This window comes from Carlito syrichta, unplaced genomic scaffold (genome assembly GCF_000164805.1).
Source record: "Carlito syrichta isolate Samal-C Ts95f unplaced genomic scaffold, Tarsius_syrichta-2.0.1 Scaffold305536, whole genome shotgun sequence".
NCBI lineage: Eukaryota > Metazoa > Chordata > Mammalia > Primates > Tarsiidae > Carlito > Carlito syrichta.
In genome coordinates, this window is record NW_007249632.1 from 235,192 (window position 1) to 254,363 (window position 19,172).

Consider the following 19,172-nt stretch of genomic DNA (forward strand, 5'->3'; position numbering starts at 1 on the left):
TGTTTGATTTCCCTGTGAAGATTTAAATTTGAGTGGGGGGGGGAAGGCTTATAAACAACTGTGGAAGGTTGCTGCCTTGCTCTAGATAATATTTGTGCTAAATTAATTTAGTATACTATTCCAAACTCTAAGAATTTGTGAACTGCTAATCTTAGATTAGTGAATAATGCTATTCAAATTGGGCTGATTTTATTTCCCAGAAGAGACTATTTAGAGAGAGGGTTGGGGAGAAGTAGAAAAAAATTAGAATACGTTTGTATAATCTCTTCTAACTCCCTTTTCAATATGGCGTTTCCTAGGTCATGACTCATTTTTTTCTGATCCTTCCCCTCCCGCCAGTCCTTCTCTCCAGCCTTGTCTCCCTCTTTTCTCCAGTGAAACATTATGCGGTGTTGCTTTATTTTTGCTGTTGGAGGACTTAGTCCTGGGACAGTAATGTCTGTGAATCTGAATTCTAGAACATTAATTAATTTTTTGCCTTTTATGGTTCTGTTTCATTGAAACAAAAACTAATGATCCTTTTATTTATTTATTTATTTATTTATTTATTTATTTTTAGTCATCTGATTTGATTCTGAAGGGCCAAATCAAGCTGCTTCTGGGCATTGGGCCATATTTTATAGCAAGACTCGTTTCAGTTTTGAATGAGTTGGTGCTTAAGCGAAAATCATTAAAAGCTTCTTTCAAGAAAACAAAACTGGCAGCACAATTTGTTCCATTTCATTTTTTTCCAGCGTGTGTGTGTGTGTGTGTGTGTGTGTGTGTGTGTGTGTGTGTGTGTGTGTGTGTAAGGGTTGGAGTTAGGTGATGGAACAACTGAAAAAGAAATCACTTAAGTGGGAGAAAGACTGTAGGGTTGTTAGGAGTGCATTTCAGCTTGAGTGATTAGCAGCATTTGGCCATAAGGTAGAGGTCTCTAAAAATAACTGGTGAGCAGAGTTTGCAGTCAGGTCCAATTTCAGTTCTAGAGGCCTTGGCTGTACAAGGGTTGGCCAGTCTAAAATTCTGGTAGGGAAGGGCATGTGGTGTGCCCCAAACCAGCCAAAAGCTCTTTGATTTTCTTTTTTTCTTTAGTATTTATTATTCATGGATTGAAGAAATCAAAATGGCTGAAGACAAAGGTATATTACTGTTATTTGGGTTAAAAAGTGGTCTTGGATATAGCTGACAACTTTTTGCTTTATTTTCAATTGTGCTCCGTTAAAATATTTTTGACTAAGTGCTTTGTGTCTTCTACATTTTCCATTTTGAGCTCCTGGAGACATTGACTTTTCAGAATAGTTGAATTTTTCATGGAATAGTCTGTCTTTAGTCTGAATATGTTTTGATGTCTTAATTTAGACTATGTTTTAGTGTATTGCACTACTAGAGGCTGCATTTTATAAACTTTAAAAAATGTACAAGCTGTCTTTCTTAGTCTTATAAGTTAATTACAAAGAACTTAAAGAATTGTGTATATTCAGGTTTTGTATAAAATAGCAGAATCTTAAACGCTGTATATGTTCAGTCTTGTATTAATAAACATATTTAGTCGGTTCAAGTAGATACTTACTATATATGGAAGTTGACCTACTTTTTTTGTGAAGTTGACAATAAATGCAAAGAAAAAAACACTAGAATTTTTTTTTATAAATTGATTCATTACACTTCAAGTATTCTTTAATGTGTTGATTTTAATTTTTTGTATGTTTTGCTTTACTTTGTGAATTAAAAATAGTCTTTCTGTTATTTGAAAGCAGACTGCATTTGCTCATTATGTTGACAATTTATATAAGAAAAAATAGATGAATGAAAACTGCTTCTATATCACCTAAGCAGCCACTGAAAATATTCTACTCTTCGAATAGAAAATATAAACATCTCCACTTTGAATACTGTTTTGAATAATTGGGTGGAACGAGTCACTTTCTAGTTCAGTTAAGTGCTTCATGTAGCTATCAAGAAGAATATGAACTATATATCGAACTTTTAGTTCTTTTAGAAGACATTTCTCCCCTCATGGATTAGGTAAAATTAGCTGTTACTTCTCACCGCTTTTAACAGTTCTTGATTCCCAAAGGGTGACATTTTGTAGCAGGAGAAAATAATCAGTTGGAAGAGTTGCCTGACAGTTTTTATGTTGGTTTTTTTTTGTTGTTGTTGTTTTTTAAGGAAGCAGAATTTATTGAGACAGAAAAGCTCCCACAGGGGAAGGGGACCTGAGGGGGTTGCCTGACAGTTTTTATGGTTTTTGAAAACTTTAAATGTATAGGGTTTATGTAGAAATATGAAATTCCCAACATTAAGCTAACTAAAACTTACCAATGGCTGATCTGTAATTCAGTTAGTAGTAGGCCAGTTAGGTAATTGATGACTATTTAGTTGCTGGGGTACTTCTTCTCTTTTCCCCTTCCTCAAACAAATAAGTAAAATTACCTGTTACCGAGCCCAGTCTTCCTTTTGGACGATTTGGACCATTATTTGCTGTAGTAATTTTCTGTGTTTGGAGTAATATATAGGAAGATTTTTTGATTTGGAGCACATTAATTTCAACAAGACAACATGGGAAAAAAATGAATCATGTAATTCTTGCCATATTCTTGACCCCCAGTAAAAATTCTTTGACTAATCCCTGAGACTATAGGTTGGATGTGAAGGCAAAAAATGAAATGAAGACTCTTAGGTTTATTCTGATCTTAGAAAATAGAGACAACTACTACGTGTTCTTCCCGAGTACCTTTGGAACAAAATACTGGTTTGCTGGCTTCAGGTTTGCTTAGGGAGTTGTAAACCCTCTTGAAGGTTTGTCTTACCATGCTTTCATTAGGTTTGCTGGTCAGAAACTGATATGCCCTTCGGGACTGGGCATACCAAATTTGCAAAGTTACATATGAAGAGTATATTATTTGTGGTTGATAGAAAGAAATAGTTCCCCTAAAAAGGAGTCTCAGGAAAGACTCCCTTCTATAACTTAGTGTTTCGTTCCCTTGTGGAGTTTGTATTGTTAATTATTATTAACAATAATAAGATATAATACTAGAACAATACCTCATTTATTTGACATGGTAAAAAGATGGATAAAATATTGCTAATAATTTAATATTCTAGCTAAGTAACATTTAGCTTTTAAGGTGATAAATCTTTTTATTTCAATCTGTTTTGAATGAAAATCTTATCTTAAACAGGTTAAAACAGTACTTTAAGGACAGGAACAAGATGACTATCAGTTATTGACTTGTACCAAAGATTATTGGAAGGACTGTCAGAGGTCTGCCTATAAGCCCTAGTCATAAGTGGCTTCCCAGTACTTGGGCTTTCTAGTTCTTGGGTCTGTCCTTGTTGTGGGATCCGTGCCTCTTATAGGCTTTTCCTCCATCAGCATTTTGTTGCTTTGTTTCATTTGGGTTTGATTGTCTTTGAAGTCTATTCTAGAATTTGTGCAGTGACTTAGGAAACTTCGTTGGAATTGTTAAAATCACATCTAAAATAAATGTAAACAGATCCTAAGTAAAGATTTTTTTTGTTTTGTTTTTGTTGTTGTTGTTTGTTTTTTCTGTGTGTTTGGCCCCATCTCTTCTTCCTCTCAATCCCTTTCTGTTTTGGTGCATGCACTTATTTAATTTAAAAGTGATCTTTTCGCCACTTTTCCTTATGTCTGGCATTGCAGTTAATAACTCACATGGATATTATTTCATTAACTCTGATCAACGATGCTTTACTTTTTATAATCTCAGAAATTTTCCTCTCTCATTTCTTCTTTAAGAAACAGAAATGGAGAAAGAATTGAATTTTTAATTCAAATTATTACTTTGTTTTCTAAGCCATTTGCTGTAGTAATTTTAAATTAGGGTAGGCTTATTTTAAATAGTATCATCTAGCCGGGCTCGGTGGCTCAGCCAGCCTTTGGAAGGCTGAGGTGAGTGGATTGTCTGAGCCCGCAGGTTTGCGACCCGCCTGGGCAGCAAGACCTCATCTCTACAATAAATCAAAATTAGCTGGGCGTGGTAGCGCGCGCCTGTAGTTCCAGCTACTTGTAAGACTGAGGCGGAAGGATCGCCGGAGCCCAGCAGGTCGAGGCTGCGGTGACTGGGAGCGGCTTCTGCACTCCAGTCTGGGCGACAGAGTGAGACTCCAACTCAAAAAATAAAAAATAAAAATAAATAACTAAATAATATCATCTTGGGTATACTTTTGTAGATGTATACATTTTAAAAACTTAGTTATTGGTTAAAAATTGGTGTATACCTTGAATAACTATGTTAAATGAATGAAAGAAAAGATGAACTATATTTACTAGTTTTGCTATTTTCCGTTAATGAGGAAAAATGCAAGAGACTGGTGTCAATTACAGAATGTTCAAGAAGAGGTAAGTCAAGAACCCAGTTTTAGTGAAGTTTTAGCATTCATTTTACATAAAATTTAAATTTAATTCTTAGGGACAAGAGGTAGCCAAGGTAGGAAGTTCTCAGTCATTAACTATTACAGTTCCATATTTGGAGTAAATGAATGTTTCAGACGACATTATTCTTATACTTAATGTTGTATACAGATGGGTATGTATGCATGTATCTGTGTTTTATATAGAAATAAGATTATTTTGATACAATATTAGACAAAATGTCTTTATGTTCATAGAAGTCTAATACATTAAACACACAATGTTCCTATTGAAATCTGTAGTACTCCCCTGCCCCTGAAAAGGCCTACCCACTTTTAATCTTTTCTATTTTAAATCTTAATAGTGGTTTATTTTATATTGTTATTTTATGATTTATATGCTTAAGACATAAAAATATTGGAAATCATTTCTCTCTCCAACATTGCAGAAATTCTCACTCAATCTCTCCCTTTCATGGCTATGTTCAGGTAATGAAACACTGACTCCTGTTTGAAATTGACTTAATATGCAGCAATGGAATCTGTGCCCAGCAAGCATTTTTTTAATATATAAATTATGTTTTTATATAGCAGCTTTTATATAGATCATGTTAAAAGCAAAGTTGATGACCATGTTTATTTGGCAGTCATATTTTTGTGAATTTACCATAGGATTATTTAGAACTTTGGCCCTTTCTTATGGGTCCATTCATATTTAAAGAACATCAGAAAAAGGGATTGTTTGACTTCTTTTTAAAGAATGAAATTTAAAGCCGGGCTCAGTGGCTCAGCCTGTAATCCCGTGACTTTGGGAGGCTGAGGTCAGTGGATTGCCTGAGCCCGTGGGGTTCAAGACCTGCCTGGGCAGCGAGACCTCATCTCTACAATAAATCAAAAAATCAGCCCGGCGTGGTAGCACATGCCTGTAATTCCGGCTACTTGGAAGGCTGAGGCGGAAGGATCGCCGGAGCCCAGCAGGTTGTGGCCGGGAGCGGCCACTGCACTCCAGTCTGGATGATAGAGTGAGACTCCAACTCAAAAAAAAACACACAAAAAAAGAAAAGAAATTTAGGTTAGGTGCAGTGGGTCACGCCTATAATCTTAGCACTTTGGGACTTCCAAGCCTGTGGATTGCTTGAACCGAGGAGTTCGAGACCAGCCTGGGCAATATAGCAAAACCTCGTCTCTACAAAAAAAAAAAAATCAGAAAATTAGCCAGGTGTGGTGGTGAGCACCTGTAGTCCCAGCTATCTGGGACGCTGAGGTGGAAGGATTGTCTGAGTCCAGGAAGTCAAAGCTGCCAGAGAGCCATGATTGTCATGATCATGCCTTTGCACTCCAGCCTGGGTAACAGAGTGAGAACTCGATTCCAAAAAAAAAAAGAATGACATTTGTTTTATTTATTAGAGTGACACACTGCTGGCTGCACTAAGGGCGATTTAAAATTTGTCTTATTTAGTTGCCATAATTTGATATACTTATATATATAAATGTATGTGTAAATATATAGACTTGAGTGCACATATATACACTCAGATTGATTATATTTTTATGGCTCCTTTTGAAAAATTGATCTGGTTGTAGATTTTTAAAATGTGTATATCCTTTTAACAAGAAGAATTTCATTTTTTTCTTCCAGAGGAATATATTTGCAGGATACTCTTGACTTGAGCCACTGGAAATTACTTGTGGTATTCTGTAATTACAGCTGGACTTAGAAATCAAAAGGCAAGTTCTAGCTAGTGGGTTTTTTTTTTAAAATTATGTAATTTGGTCCACTCCTTATGGATTGGAGAATTCAGGACCTTAGAGCTCAGGGTAAGTTCCTAGTTCTACCCAGCATGTACTGGTGACTGTGGGAGAATCATTTCATCTTTTCCTCTGTAAAACATAATTATTTCTATCTTTCCTTCCTAGTGGTTCTCAATCAGGCACTGCCGCTTTAGGGGCACATGGGACTGTTTAGGGGTGTTTTTGTTTATTATAAGCCTTGGGAGCTATTCGCCTTTGGGTTCAGGGGAAACCAGGGATGCCAAATTCCCTGTACTATGAGGAACAGTCCCACAGGATGAAGCATTGTTCTGCATAAATATCCAGAAATGACTTCTGGAGAAACACTGACGTGACACGGTGAGGATCCCCTGCAGCAGTGCACGTGAAAGCACTTGGACACCAATTCCATTTGCCGCACTAATGTAGGACAGTGGCCTGCTTTTCTACCTGATTTATAAACTTATTTTCTCAGGAGGCATTTGGGATATGATATATACTTTTCATTTACTAATATTTAAATAATATGTGTTATATTTCTTTTTAAGGGATTTGTGACTACTGTAGTCCATCCTTTTAAGGACATTGTTGACTATTTTTTTATTAATATCAGATGACTCATTGTTTTTGTTTACTTTTGGCTGAAAGAATATAAGGTATATTAAGCATGTCAAATGTGATAAATGACAGTTTTGGTGGACAGCGGTTTACAAAGCTGTTTCCTGCTTTGAGACCATTGTGAATGAGCCTTTTCCTGTTTCCAAAGGCCCCAGCAAATCTTGTCAAGGAGTGGGAAAGAATTGCTCTGTACTTCTCTTTGTCTCTGACCTCTGTTTCCTATAACTAGTTTTCTTTTTCTCTCTCTCTGGCTAAGAAAATGGAGTGGTTTCTGGGGAGATATTTTCTCCTGTGGCAGTTAACAGAGTTTTAAGATTCTGCAGATATGAAATGGGACATAGAAAAGGATTTGGCTACATTTCTGTATGATTTCATTAAGTTGATGATAGGCTCTGAACTTTGAAGGAGATAATGCTCAGGTAGTTTTGATAAAGAACTTAGGAGGAAGGAATATGCATGTTGTAGCAATCCTTTAGAAAAATCTGCTAGCCCATCAGTAGTTTATTTTTTTCATTACTTCAATGTTATGACTATATCGTGCTGAAACTGAGCAGAAGCTTTTTTCTGTTCTTTTTTTTTATTTCAGCAATCACTATTTATTGAAATTTTGAGGTATTTCAAGATAGTTGGTTCTGGCACAGATTGGAAAATAACAACTTTTTATAAGAACTGAGTTTCCCCATTGGTTATTTTTACTTGTAATTCCTTTCTATTTGAAACATCTCATTGTAAGCCAATTTTAACTCTTCTCTCATACTTTATTTAAGTATTTCCCAGGCAAAGCTTACTAGGTCTGTTAGCCTACAGAACTGTGGCTCAGATGCTTTTTTTATTTTCAAAAATCTTTATGTGACATGTTTTAAGAATTTAAGTGAAATTTTTTTGAAATGATCTTCCATTGTACATACTGCCAAATTACCGGAGAAATAATATGTGTGCAAAAATATTTTTAGTAAAATGTTTACTCTTTATATAATGACATTTTATATTTGTTTCTAAACAGAGACAAAGCATGGAGGACACAAGAATGGGAAGAAAGGAGGACTTTCTGGAAGTTCATTTTTCACATGGTTTATGGTGATTGCATTGCTGGGAGTCTGGACATCAGTAGCTGTTGTTTGGTTTGATCTTGTTGATTATGAGGAAGTTCTAGGTAAGAATTCTGATATCTTTTATTTGAATTTGCAAGAGAGTAAGTGACATCCGTTAGTAATCTTAAATATTTATTATCATCTTTTTGGTACTGGCAATTCTGTACCCTCTCAGTGGTTCTCAAGTGGATGAGAACACAAGGACATGTTATCAGGGTTACCTTGGACTAGTAACTTTTGAACTTCTTTGAACATGACCTACAGTGGAAAAAAAATAGGCTTTTTATTGTATGTCTGTCACACAGAGAGAAGTTTTATCAAATAGTACTCTATTTTACTGTATGCAGTACTCTATAATTTTGATTCTTTTTTTAAACATTATAAATTTTAAAAATGCACAATTTGCAAAATCCTTCCTTAGGGAGAGTTTTCAAAGCGTATCCTCTGCTTCTGCATTGGGATGGGGTGTGTGTATGTATGTGTGTGTATATGTAGATGCTGAGATGGGTGGGTGTGGTTGTGAGTGTATGTGAGAGTGTGTGTGTAGGTGTAGTCTGTATGCTGTTTTGAGGAAGTTGCTGTGGTACTACCAATAGTGTCTTCCTTTCTCCTCCTTTGCCCTTTTCTCTTCCCATAATCCCTGCAGTTTTGCATAATTTTTTACATTAATGATTCTTTTCAGAGTCTCAGTCTTTTTTTCCCACATCCCCCTAAATATTTTTTTAAGTGAGATAAAATTCACATAACATAAAAGTCAGTATCATAAATACTTGAAATGTACAACTTAATGGGTTTTAGTATGTTCGTTATTTTATGTAGCCATCAATGTTATCTAATTCCAAAAAAATTTCTGTTCTCCCTTCCCCCCATATACTCAGTTTCCTGGTTTTTTCCCTTTCCTGGCAAATTTGATTTGTGTCTGTGGTTTTGCTTACTCCAGATATGTCATATAATGGAATCATATAATGTGGCCTTATATGTCTGCCTTATGCAATTAGCATAATGTTTTTAAGGTTCAATATTTAACTCCATTTTATGGTTGCATAATATCCCATCATATGGATGCACCACATTTTGCTTGGACATTTGGGTTGTTTCCACTTTTTGGCTATTGTGAATAATGGCTTTCCTCTTTCATAATCCGGTGAAAGATGTGAACCTGTCACTGTAAAAATGCACACTTGTCTCTATGTTTAGGGTTGCATATGTTTAGGGTACCATTGGGCCTCCTGTTCTTCTGCTTTACTTGTCAGATTATAGTCATCTTTCTGGGGGAAAAAGGCAAAGAATAACAAAATATACTTACATGTCATCTGTCTTTCATAAAAATGTTTAATTTTTATTTCTTTGAGGAAAGTGTCTGGATAGGTTGTTAGACTTACAGAAGGGTAATTTTAGTTTAGAGACAAACTTCTGAGTATATTTGTGCTTTTACTAACTTACAGTGATGTGTTGCTAGGGAATGCATGTTAAACAAAAGAAAGCTTTTAAATATTTGTACCATAAGCACTAGTAACAACTTTCATGTTTTTACATGCATGCAGCCAAAGCAAAGGACTTCCGTTATAACTTATCAGAGGTACTTCAAGGTAGGCTATTGGAGATCCATTCTAAGTCTACTTGTGTTAGTCTCTAAAACCTCATTCTTATTCTACTAATTTAGTTATCGTCTGCATCAGAGAATGTAAGTGGTAGGACCAATTTTCCCTTATAAGTTTGTCAGGAAGGACCATATTTTCTATCTTTTAATGTTATTTGAGCTCTGTACTGTTATGGCCTTGACCTGCAGATGAGTATTTTTCATTTTCTTAGCAATAGAAATGTTAACATTCTCATCTCTCTGTTGTTACTGTCATTTTAGATGGGTGTGTGCCTGCCAAGTCAGACTTCTACTTAGCAAGTTAACTGTTTTCCTAAGTAGAACAAGGGCTCCGGGGTGATAAAGATTAATCTTAGCTGTTTTGCACCAACGTTTTTACCTGGTCATATGCAACCTTTTGATATATTTTGCATCCAAGAAATAGTAATAGTGCTGCCAACAGGTTTTTGTTTTATAACTAATGCTGTATTTGTGAACGCTATGTGAATTATGAGTCACGTTTATTATGGGATGCTTTTTTAGGAGATTGAATATATTTATTATTTGAAAGGCTAAACACAACAGTGCTCCTTTGGAGAAAGGATTAAAAACCCTTTAAATACATATTTGCTATTCTTGAGGGCTTGGTAGTATTGTCTTCTCAGCATATCTGTTTTAAGGGGTTTTTTTTGTTTCCCCTTAGTAATAGATGGCCAGTGCTAATTCTTTAAGTAGAACAACCATATGTTTTCCATTGTAATTTCAGAAAGGTTCTGGTTTTTACATACTTTATTTCCAGAATGGTCTTTTTTTTTTCCTTCTTCAAGGTTAATTTGTGGTATTTCTGTTGTAAATCATTATTATAAAGTATAAAATTAATTGTACTTTTATTTTTATTACTTACACTCTGTTACATTTAGTCTTTATTTGAGGCCTCATTGGTTGTTTCTTTTGCTTCGGATATTGATAGTGTGATGAAATTTTTTGCTTTAGAAACATTAAATTTTATGTAACTGTTGGAAATGCATCAATATAATTTTTTATATTTGTTTAAAACTTTCCTTAAAATATTTTTAGAAGGACAGTACATTCAGAAATTATTAGATCAGGATATTGTTAAACCTTTAAACAAAATACTGCAACAGTTGTATTTCTTAGAATTTGTTAGGTAAACATTTCCTGTGTCTAAGTGAATTGTTCACCATTTCTAGGTAAGATCTTCATTTGGTATTGCCTTGCAGGATTATGAAAGCAAAGAATTGGCATTGATTGTTGACTGATATGCAGGAGTGCAATAAGTGGTAATACTTTATTAATTTTTTTTTCTTTTGTTCCTATACCTGTCATTCCTCCCCCCTTGTAGGAAAACTTGGAATCTATGATGCTGATGGTGATGGAGATTTTGATGTGGATGATGCCAAAGTCTTATTAGGCAAGTACACATTTCATTTTTGTTCATAGTGGTAAAATGCTAGAAACAAAATAAAATTTTTCCTTTAATAATATCTGTGTCAATAGTATATAGCTTATGGAAGATATTTCCCCCATAAATTTTATATTTCATTCCTGTTGAAATTTTAAATGGCTTAATTATTTTTCCATAGACTTTCATGTTTCATTTCACTCTTATCAATGGATAAGTATATAGGCACTCATATATGTATTTTAATAAGAATAATAATTTAATGTGTGTCTTCAGATTTAAAATACTTCCTATTCTGAACTTTACATTTGAAAATATAGATAATATCCTAGAATAGTGTGAAATGTAATTTAGGGGTCCTTCATCAACATTAGACATAACTCACTTCCATTTGAAAATGTAAATTTCTACAGGCTTATAAAAATTTATTTTAAAATAAAATCATGATAGTAAACATCTTAAAATGTCCTATGCATATTTTAAAGGTAGCATTAAAATATGAACTGGTCTTTTCACTGGGTATTGCTATTTTAGAAGTCTTAGATCCTTTACTTTCTGACATCAGAATTACTTGTCTTTATGATTTAGATTTTTTAAAATGTAAATAATGATGTGGTATTTCCTCAATTGTTTTAAAATATTATCCTGATGGAAAGCATGATGCTAATTTTAATATGCAAATTTTATATAATCTGGCCTAATAAGATTTTCTTTGCTTTCATTGTAGCATCATATATGTGAAAACATTTTATATCAAGTCTTTAGAAAATAATGTACTTGGTATGATGTTATAAAATAAGCTTAGTAGAATAATGACCCAAAGAAATTCTCCCTAAATGCACTACTCTGTGTATATTTTATTGACATGAAAACATGGGAGGATTCCACATCTGTGACCAATGTAACTATTTTCAGTAGATTTATCTCACTTCTTTTTAAAACAATATATTCTAAATATGAAAAAAGGATTTTAGTTGTGATTAAAAATAATAAAGCTTTTAAATTTTAAGCTATATTAGCTTATGTTTTCATATTACTGCTCAGTGGAAATGAGTGTTAGTTGCTTAACAGTGAAAGCTTACCATGAGATTTTTATACAATTTCTTTTCCTGTCTAACCTTAATAATCTTTTTAATGTAATTCTGTCATTGCATATCTAAATTAGTGTTTCTATAAATATGTTAAATTCTCAGATGATTATAATCCTAGGCATATAAAAGAAATAAAGTTATATAGAACTTAACATATCAGAATGATGGTAATTTGCTTGCCCATACATGTTTATTATTTCATTATATTACTTTATGAATTCTGGATAGTGAAACTTTTGATTTTAAAGATAAATTCATGCAGGTCAGGTTTCCTCTTTTTTAGAGCTATTACTTCTTATGTACTATATTTTACAGTTTCTTCTATATAACATGCTGATTTATTTCTGTAGAAAACTATTACATTAATAACTTGATTTTTAGTATATTTGAGATTTTCAAAAATTATTCCCCATAAGATTTTTAACTTACCATTAAGAGGTTCATTAACTGTAACTTTGAAAATTGCTATTTGCAGATACAGTATGAGCACACCATAAATTGTGCCTTTTATAAGAATTATACACTTGAAGGTGGAACCAAGTTTGATAAATTTCAAGATTTCTTTTGGCAGTTTGACTAGTAAATGCACAAAGATCAGGTAAAGCTAACATAACTAAACTATTTTATAATGCACATGTAGCAGTTTACAGTTGGCTGGTAGCTTCAGTACAGATGAAACAAACCAAAGGTGAACTGTTAGGCTCACTTATCACATCAACCATATTTCTATAGTGTTTGAATTCTCTGCACAAAAGACAGCCTTACCTTGAATTGAATTTTATGTCTAAAGTTCTTTTCTAGCTTGAGATTTTTGTAGCCTAGTTGTCCTCTATTACTGGCAGATGATTGCAAAGACAGAACCTGGTGAAATTGCTCGGAGCCCAGAGGTTTAATGGATTCTGTTTGATCAGAAACAGGTTGTGAGGGAGCAAATACAGTGAGCATATATCCCGAAAGAAGTCAGTCTTTCAGGGTGCATTCTCACTGGAGAGGCAGCAAAAGGTTAGGCTTAAACTTTTAGGGTTTAGACTTTGGATTAAGGTAGAAGGGGGAGTACAAGGGGAGGGAGGAAGGTAGGTGACCAGAATTAGAGCAGAGCTGGGCATGGCAGGTGTAGTAATAGGTGAGATATGTTGAACTTTTATAGGTTTGGCATTTATCCATTAAATGTTTATTTCTAGGCTTTTAAATCTGCATATATTTAGATCTTATTAATTGAGGGAAATTCACTCATTTATGCTTGCATTTCCTTCAAATTGTAAAGTTTGGTCTGTTTTTTTTTTGGTGAAATATGTATGAGTAATAACCAAGATCAATAGCCATTATGAATTTTATTATTTCTCACCAAGGCCCTTCTGATGCACTTTTCAAATATACTAATTCTATTCTCCATTGACATAGCTTCCTGTTTTTTGGCCAAATTATTTAAAATAAAAGTATCTTTCATTTTAGTTTGGGTTATTGAAAACTACAATGCTTGGAAATGTATTCTTTAAAAACTTCTTTACCAAATAAAATCAACAGGAAAATGACCTGAGGACTAAATGCTGAGAGTAACATCTTCTTAGAGTAACACCACCTAAGGATTGCATGGTTGTCCTTTGTCCTATGACTAGCATCTAACTGGCATCATATCAGGTATGGCTGGAAAGCAAAAGGGAAGCCAGTTAGCACTTCCTCGACCCCTGATAAACATTTGTAGACTGGATGGATGAATGAGCTGATGGGAGGAGAGGACCAGACCTTGCTGAGCCAAAGGCATTGAAATCCTGCCCTTTGGTTGATGCCTACTCTTAGAGGTTATGAAGGAATTACATTCCCAGAATATTATCTTTTTCTGTTTAGACTAGCAAATTTGTCTTAAGAACCACAGGAAAGTTGCATGACTGGGTAAACAGTTTTGTTTAAATGCTTTGCATAGTTGTTGCACACTTCAACCTGTCATACTAAGGGACAGAAAAGTATTATAATTTTTTTTTCAGTACTTGGAAGTACTTATAGTATATTGGAAAATGGAGAAAAATAAAAAATGTTTATACTAGATATGCAGTTATAGTGTTTTAAGGCAGAAAGAAGAAACAATGTTATTCCCACAGAGACTTAAGTAAGAACAGCATTTGTCAACTATTAAATTCAGTGAAAAAGCTGGGCTCGGTGGCTCAGCCTGTAATCCCGTGCTTTGGGAGGCTGAGGTGAGTGGATTGCCTGAGCCTGTGGGTTCAAGACCCACCTGGGCAACTTGGCGAGACCTCATCTCTACAGTAAACCAAAAAATCAACCAGGCGTGGTAGCGCGTGCCTGTAGTTCCAGCTACTTAGAAGGCTGAGGCGGAAGGATTGCCGGAGCCCAGCAAGTTGAGGCTGTGGTGGCCAGGAGCGGCCACTGCACTCCAGTCTGGGTGACAGAGTGAGACTCCCACTCAAAAAAAAAAAAATAAATAAATATTCAGTGAAAAAAATGCTCTAGGCTTGTCAAGAAATAATTTAAATATCAACTACAATTTGTGTTTTTCTTTTCTGCCCCAAATACATGAAGAATGGCATGATATAGTTCTTCTTTTGACTAAAGTGGTGAAGATATATTGTAATTTTTAAAACTTAAATTAGTTGTCTTAATATTATTTCTTCTATGTCAATCTTGACTGCTGGTATGGTATGTAGTCATACTACGTAGAGAAATTGTGTATTACAAAAACCTTAAACGACTGAATTAGGTGGCTGCAACCAGAAAAGCTCTGTGGTTGTGGATGTTCACATTTTTTACAACCAGAACATCCTACCCACTTTTTCCTCTTCAAAGTCATGGGGAATTGTTACATAACTTGGCAATATTGGTAGATTTTGATATGAGCTAAGAGACCTTTCCTATCTATAGCCAGTTCTTTACAAGAAAAAAAAAAAAGATAAACAAAACTACACTCTGATTTCTTTCTATCAAGAAGACCTGCTTTGGGTTCACTTAAAAATGACAAAAGTTAAATGTCTTTGCTGTAGTAGCTAATTACAAAGACAGATAGGGAGAGGAGTTTAGACGGTTCCTACTGGAAATGATTGTCTGAGACCTTGATCAAATTTCATGTCAGTAGGTAAAGTGAATTATTATTCATAGCTGACTCTTGGCCAGGATTACAGGACCATGAGTCAGTTGCCAAAGTTTTTATAGAGCTACCAATAATGTCAATTTAAACATTAATTTAAAATCATCTGAGTTAGATTATTTGAGTATATTTATGCCCATCCATGGACACTGTAAAAAATAATACTACTGGCCATATTAACTCCAGAGTTTCCTAAGTTATCTTTAAGTCTTACGGGGTAAAGTTTGAAGAAACAAGCCTTTTTATTTTCAATAAATATTTATTGAAACATATTTTTCATATATATCATATATATATATGAATGTTTGTATAATCAACTCTCAATAATATCTGGTTGGTAGATGAGCAAATCTGGCGGTTGTCAGAAGTAAACAACTTTTTTCTCTTGATATGGTTCTTATTTCCCATTACTGTTAACAAATTCTTCCCATTACTATTTATTGATTTTTTTTTTTTTTTTTGGAGTTGGAGTCTCACTCTGTCACCCAGACTGGAGTGCAGTGGCCGCTCCTGGCCACTGCAGCCTTGACCTGCTGGGCTCTGGCGATCCTTCCGCCTCAGCCTTCCAAGTAGCCGGAATCACAGGCATGCACTACCACGCCCGGCTGATTTTTTGATTTATTGTAGAGATGAGGTCTCGCTGCCCTATTGATTTTGACTGAATACAGTTGTATCAGTTTTTCAACAAGACTCTAATGAAAGGAAGCAAATATGGTTGGAGCTGGTAGGAATGGTGAGACTTGGTCAAATTGTGGCTTTCCTTTGGTTCATATGATTGAGAGTTGATTGTAAGGTGTGTATTTTAATTGACTTCTTTATTTTCCAAACTATCTTTCTGTAAACCTCTGTGACCATGATGCACATCCTTTTTGAGATCGCCTTCCCTCAGCTTCCTTTTTCCACCTAACTGCTCTCCTTATTTTCTCTTTCTCTCTTCCTTTATTCTTATGTAGGCCTGACCAAAGATGGCAGTAATGAAAATATTGATTCTCTTGAGGAAGTCCTTAATATTTTAGCAGAGGAGAGTTCAGATTGGTTTTATGGTTTCCTCTCATTTCTCTATGATATAATGACTCCCTTTGAAATGCTAGAAGAAGAAGAAGAAGAAAGTGAAACCGCAGATGGTGTTGATGGTACGTCACAGAATGAAGGGGTTCAGGGAAAGACTTGTGTCATATTGGATTTACATAATCAATAACTTTGCTTCAGGGACTCGAGTCATTGGCTTACGAACACCCGAAGCAGTCTTGTTTTTCTTTTTCTTTCTTTGCTTATGCAGCGCTTAACGTGCAGTGGGGCAGTTGTGATCTTACAATAAAAGTCAACCATGTGATCTTGTCCAGTACAGCTACTAGCTAGTCCCATTCTTGGCTTCCCCACTTCTAGTGGAAAAAATGGCATTCCTTATTCTTATAGTTGGCGACAAAGTATACTGAAAGTGATGTTCTTGTGGTATAATTGGTTTCTGTATCGTTTTGTTTCAACTTAATGTATTCACTGAACTAAATTTGGAAACTTAACAATGGCAAATTGTGTTGTGGTTAACCCTTGATGCTTGTCTTTCTAACATTATTAATTAAGATGATTCTAATGGACTTGATTATAAAAATACTTCTGGCATGATTCATAAGTTAAATGCTTCTCTGTTGAGCTTTAACATGACTGATGTGTAAATGATGGTTCTTTAAAAAGCTGATTTTTTAATTGTACTTTAGATTAACTGACTTGTCAGGTTCATACAAATTTCAATGTAAAATCCTGTATTGGTGCTTTTTAAATAATTTAAATATAAACCCATGTTTTTTGCCTTAGGGTAAGTTAAAATACTGTATTCAGGCATATTTCTGTCTATAAAAGCAAATTTTATTTTTAGTTTTATTTCCAACTATATATCCGGAGAAAGTAATTTGAAATTTTTTTAAGTAGGCATATTACACAAGAGGGAAAATGTGAATATGTATCTTAAATAATGTTATACATATTAAAATTATTTATCCCAAATAAGTCTTTTTCTATTTTTTCCTTCATTAATGTATTAATTGGCTATCAGTTTGACTTAGATATAATATTCCTTTTAGAATCATAAGTTAAATTTGTTGAAGTGGTAATTCTTTTTAGAAGGATAATTTTTTTCAACTAGAAAATCTTAAAAACATCTTTGAATCAATTTCTTTATATTGAATTTACTTCAGTAATAACAGAAGCAATTGTATCCATTATATAAAAAATGTACTCCTTAAAATGAGATTTCATTTGTTTTCCCTGTCAAGCAAAACTCTTCAAGCTTGAAAGGAATAAGACCTAAAACCTTTGGCTTCGGTTATTCTGAAGGAGTGGTGTTTTGTTTTTAAATCTCTTTGAGCTTGTTATAAGTTTGCTTAGCTTTAGTTTTTATATAGAACTTAAAATTTGAAAATGTTTACTTTTTTTACATTTTAGTTAACTATCATAATGTCTACCTTTCAAGTATTGTTTGTTCCATATTTAATGAAATTACCTTCAGTAAGTGACTCACCATTTACTTTGAGGGAAATAGGACACATTTAGTTTCTTTGTTAGAAATCTCTCTTGTAAACTATTGCAATGATAGCCTGAAAGTAAAAGTCTCAAATCAGAGCACAGGGCATCCATCCCCTCTGCCATTTATCTGTGTCAAGGAAGGCTGTCCAATTTGCTAATCTGTTAAAAAAACATTCTATAGCTATTGTTGGATATGAATACTTATTTTGCACATTGGACAGTGATCTCATAAAGCTTAAATGGCTAGTAAAACTCTAATTTGTCTTGTCCTCATTATTCAGGAAATATTTTGTTATGTTAATGTTTTTAACATTCAGAAGCATCTGATTTTCAAACTTTCAAGCACTTCAGCTAAGCCATCATTTAGTAGGATATTCTGCAACAAATGAGTATCATTTAATAATGTTCATTCTGAAAGTTGATTCACTCTTAATCTGTATTTATTGTGTTTTACACTTTGAATTTGAGTACTGTGAAATATCAAAATTTAGTTGGTTTAAATTTGAAAGCAATCTTAGGCCTCACTCAATGAAATTCACTTAGCCAAATGTCTGGTATATAGTTTTTAAAGTGTTCTTATGTGTTAATTTGTCATGACTACTAACCCTCGGAGATATTTGATTAGTTTATGAGAAGTAAATAATTTGTGTTTAAAATGTTTGGAATTATTAATTTCTCATCAGGTTTGGGGGCTTTTTTGTCAAGCTAATACATATTTTATGTACAGAAATTAATTATGCTTTATTTTGTAAGTGAAAAACAAGAACATGAGATAACATTTATAACAGTTTGCCATTTGGTACCATCTCTGATCAGCCTCTTTGAAAATCTCCTAATGAAGGTTAAACACAGGTAGCTAATGAACCCCTGACTTCTGTGACTTCCTTCAACTTGTGCCTAAGGCATTTTTGTGTGTGAGAGAGAAAGTAAAGGTGTTTGCAGAATTGTGGTATAAAGTATCTTGAAGCTGATCAAAATTACTTTGTTTAAGTTTTACTCCCCTGTGTATTGCTGGAATTCTTAATTTTCTAAGGGTTTATTCTGTAACTTTCTGTTTTATAATGTAAATATTTTCCTAGCTTGTGCCTTTTAAATTGAGAAACTAATTTAAAAAAGGAAAAATTTTATCCTGAACATTATGGTTTCAAAACTTTTAAGTCATTCTGTATTTACTCTATGTCTTTTGGGTGTGAAACAACCAAAGCCACTTCCCAGGATGTGCTCGGTGTGGCGATGTCATGTTGGACCCTCAGAGTCACTGTCCTTGTTTCTTCAGATGGACTGACATTTGTGCAATTCAGAAGGTGCTGGGTTCTTTGAGATTTGGCAAAGAAACAAGCAGCAGGACTCTGAGGATTCTTTTCTGTGCATTAGCTTTCTTCAATCCTGGTTTTCTCTGGGGCATGACTGGTGGGTCTGAGTCAGTTGGAGAAGTGTCTTCTAGGTGCTGGTCTTCCCCATTCCCTGAGGCCTGGCTGTCAGCTTGCTGCCCTTGGGATCCTGCCAAGGACATAACGGAATGCTTTTTCATCTTGTCCTTTGATCCTTTATTCTAGAAATTATCTCCCTGGCTTATAGAGTTGTATCCAGACATAAGAAAAAAAACTTTGGTCTGTTTGAATTCTGT

The 19,172-nt window shown here is 34.3% G+C and overlaps 1 protein-coding gene across 4 annotated transcripts in view; it reads left to right on the forward strand.

The window, feature by feature from the left end:
- The first annotated feature begins 979 nt into the window (after positions 1 to 979).
- ASPH (aspartate beta-hydroxylase) overlaps positions 980 to 19,172 on the forward strand; it is a 207,459-nt gene continuing 189,266 nt past the window's right edge. The window contains exons 1-5 of one of the 4 annotated variants that reach the window (XM_021714251.1): positions 995 to 1,121; positions 7,748 to 7,897; positions 9,380 to 9,424; positions 10,778 to 10,846; positions 15,979 to 17,029. In XM_021714251.1, coding sequence (XP_021569926.1) covers positions 1,106 to 1,121; positions 7,748 to 7,897; positions 9,380 to 9,424; positions 10,778 to 10,846; positions 15,979 to 16,223 — 525 coding nt within the window. In that variant the 5' untranslated portion in view covers positions 995 to 1,105 and the 3' untranslated portion in view covers positions 16,224 to 17,029. Of the gene's footprint in view, positions 1,122 to 7,747; positions 7,898 to 9,379; positions 9,425 to 10,777; positions 10,847 to 15,978; positions 17,030 to 19,172 lie in introns of those variants that run through there. The other 3 variants (XM_008061710.2, XM_008061711.2, XM_008061712.1) reach the window with 3 other exon arrangements.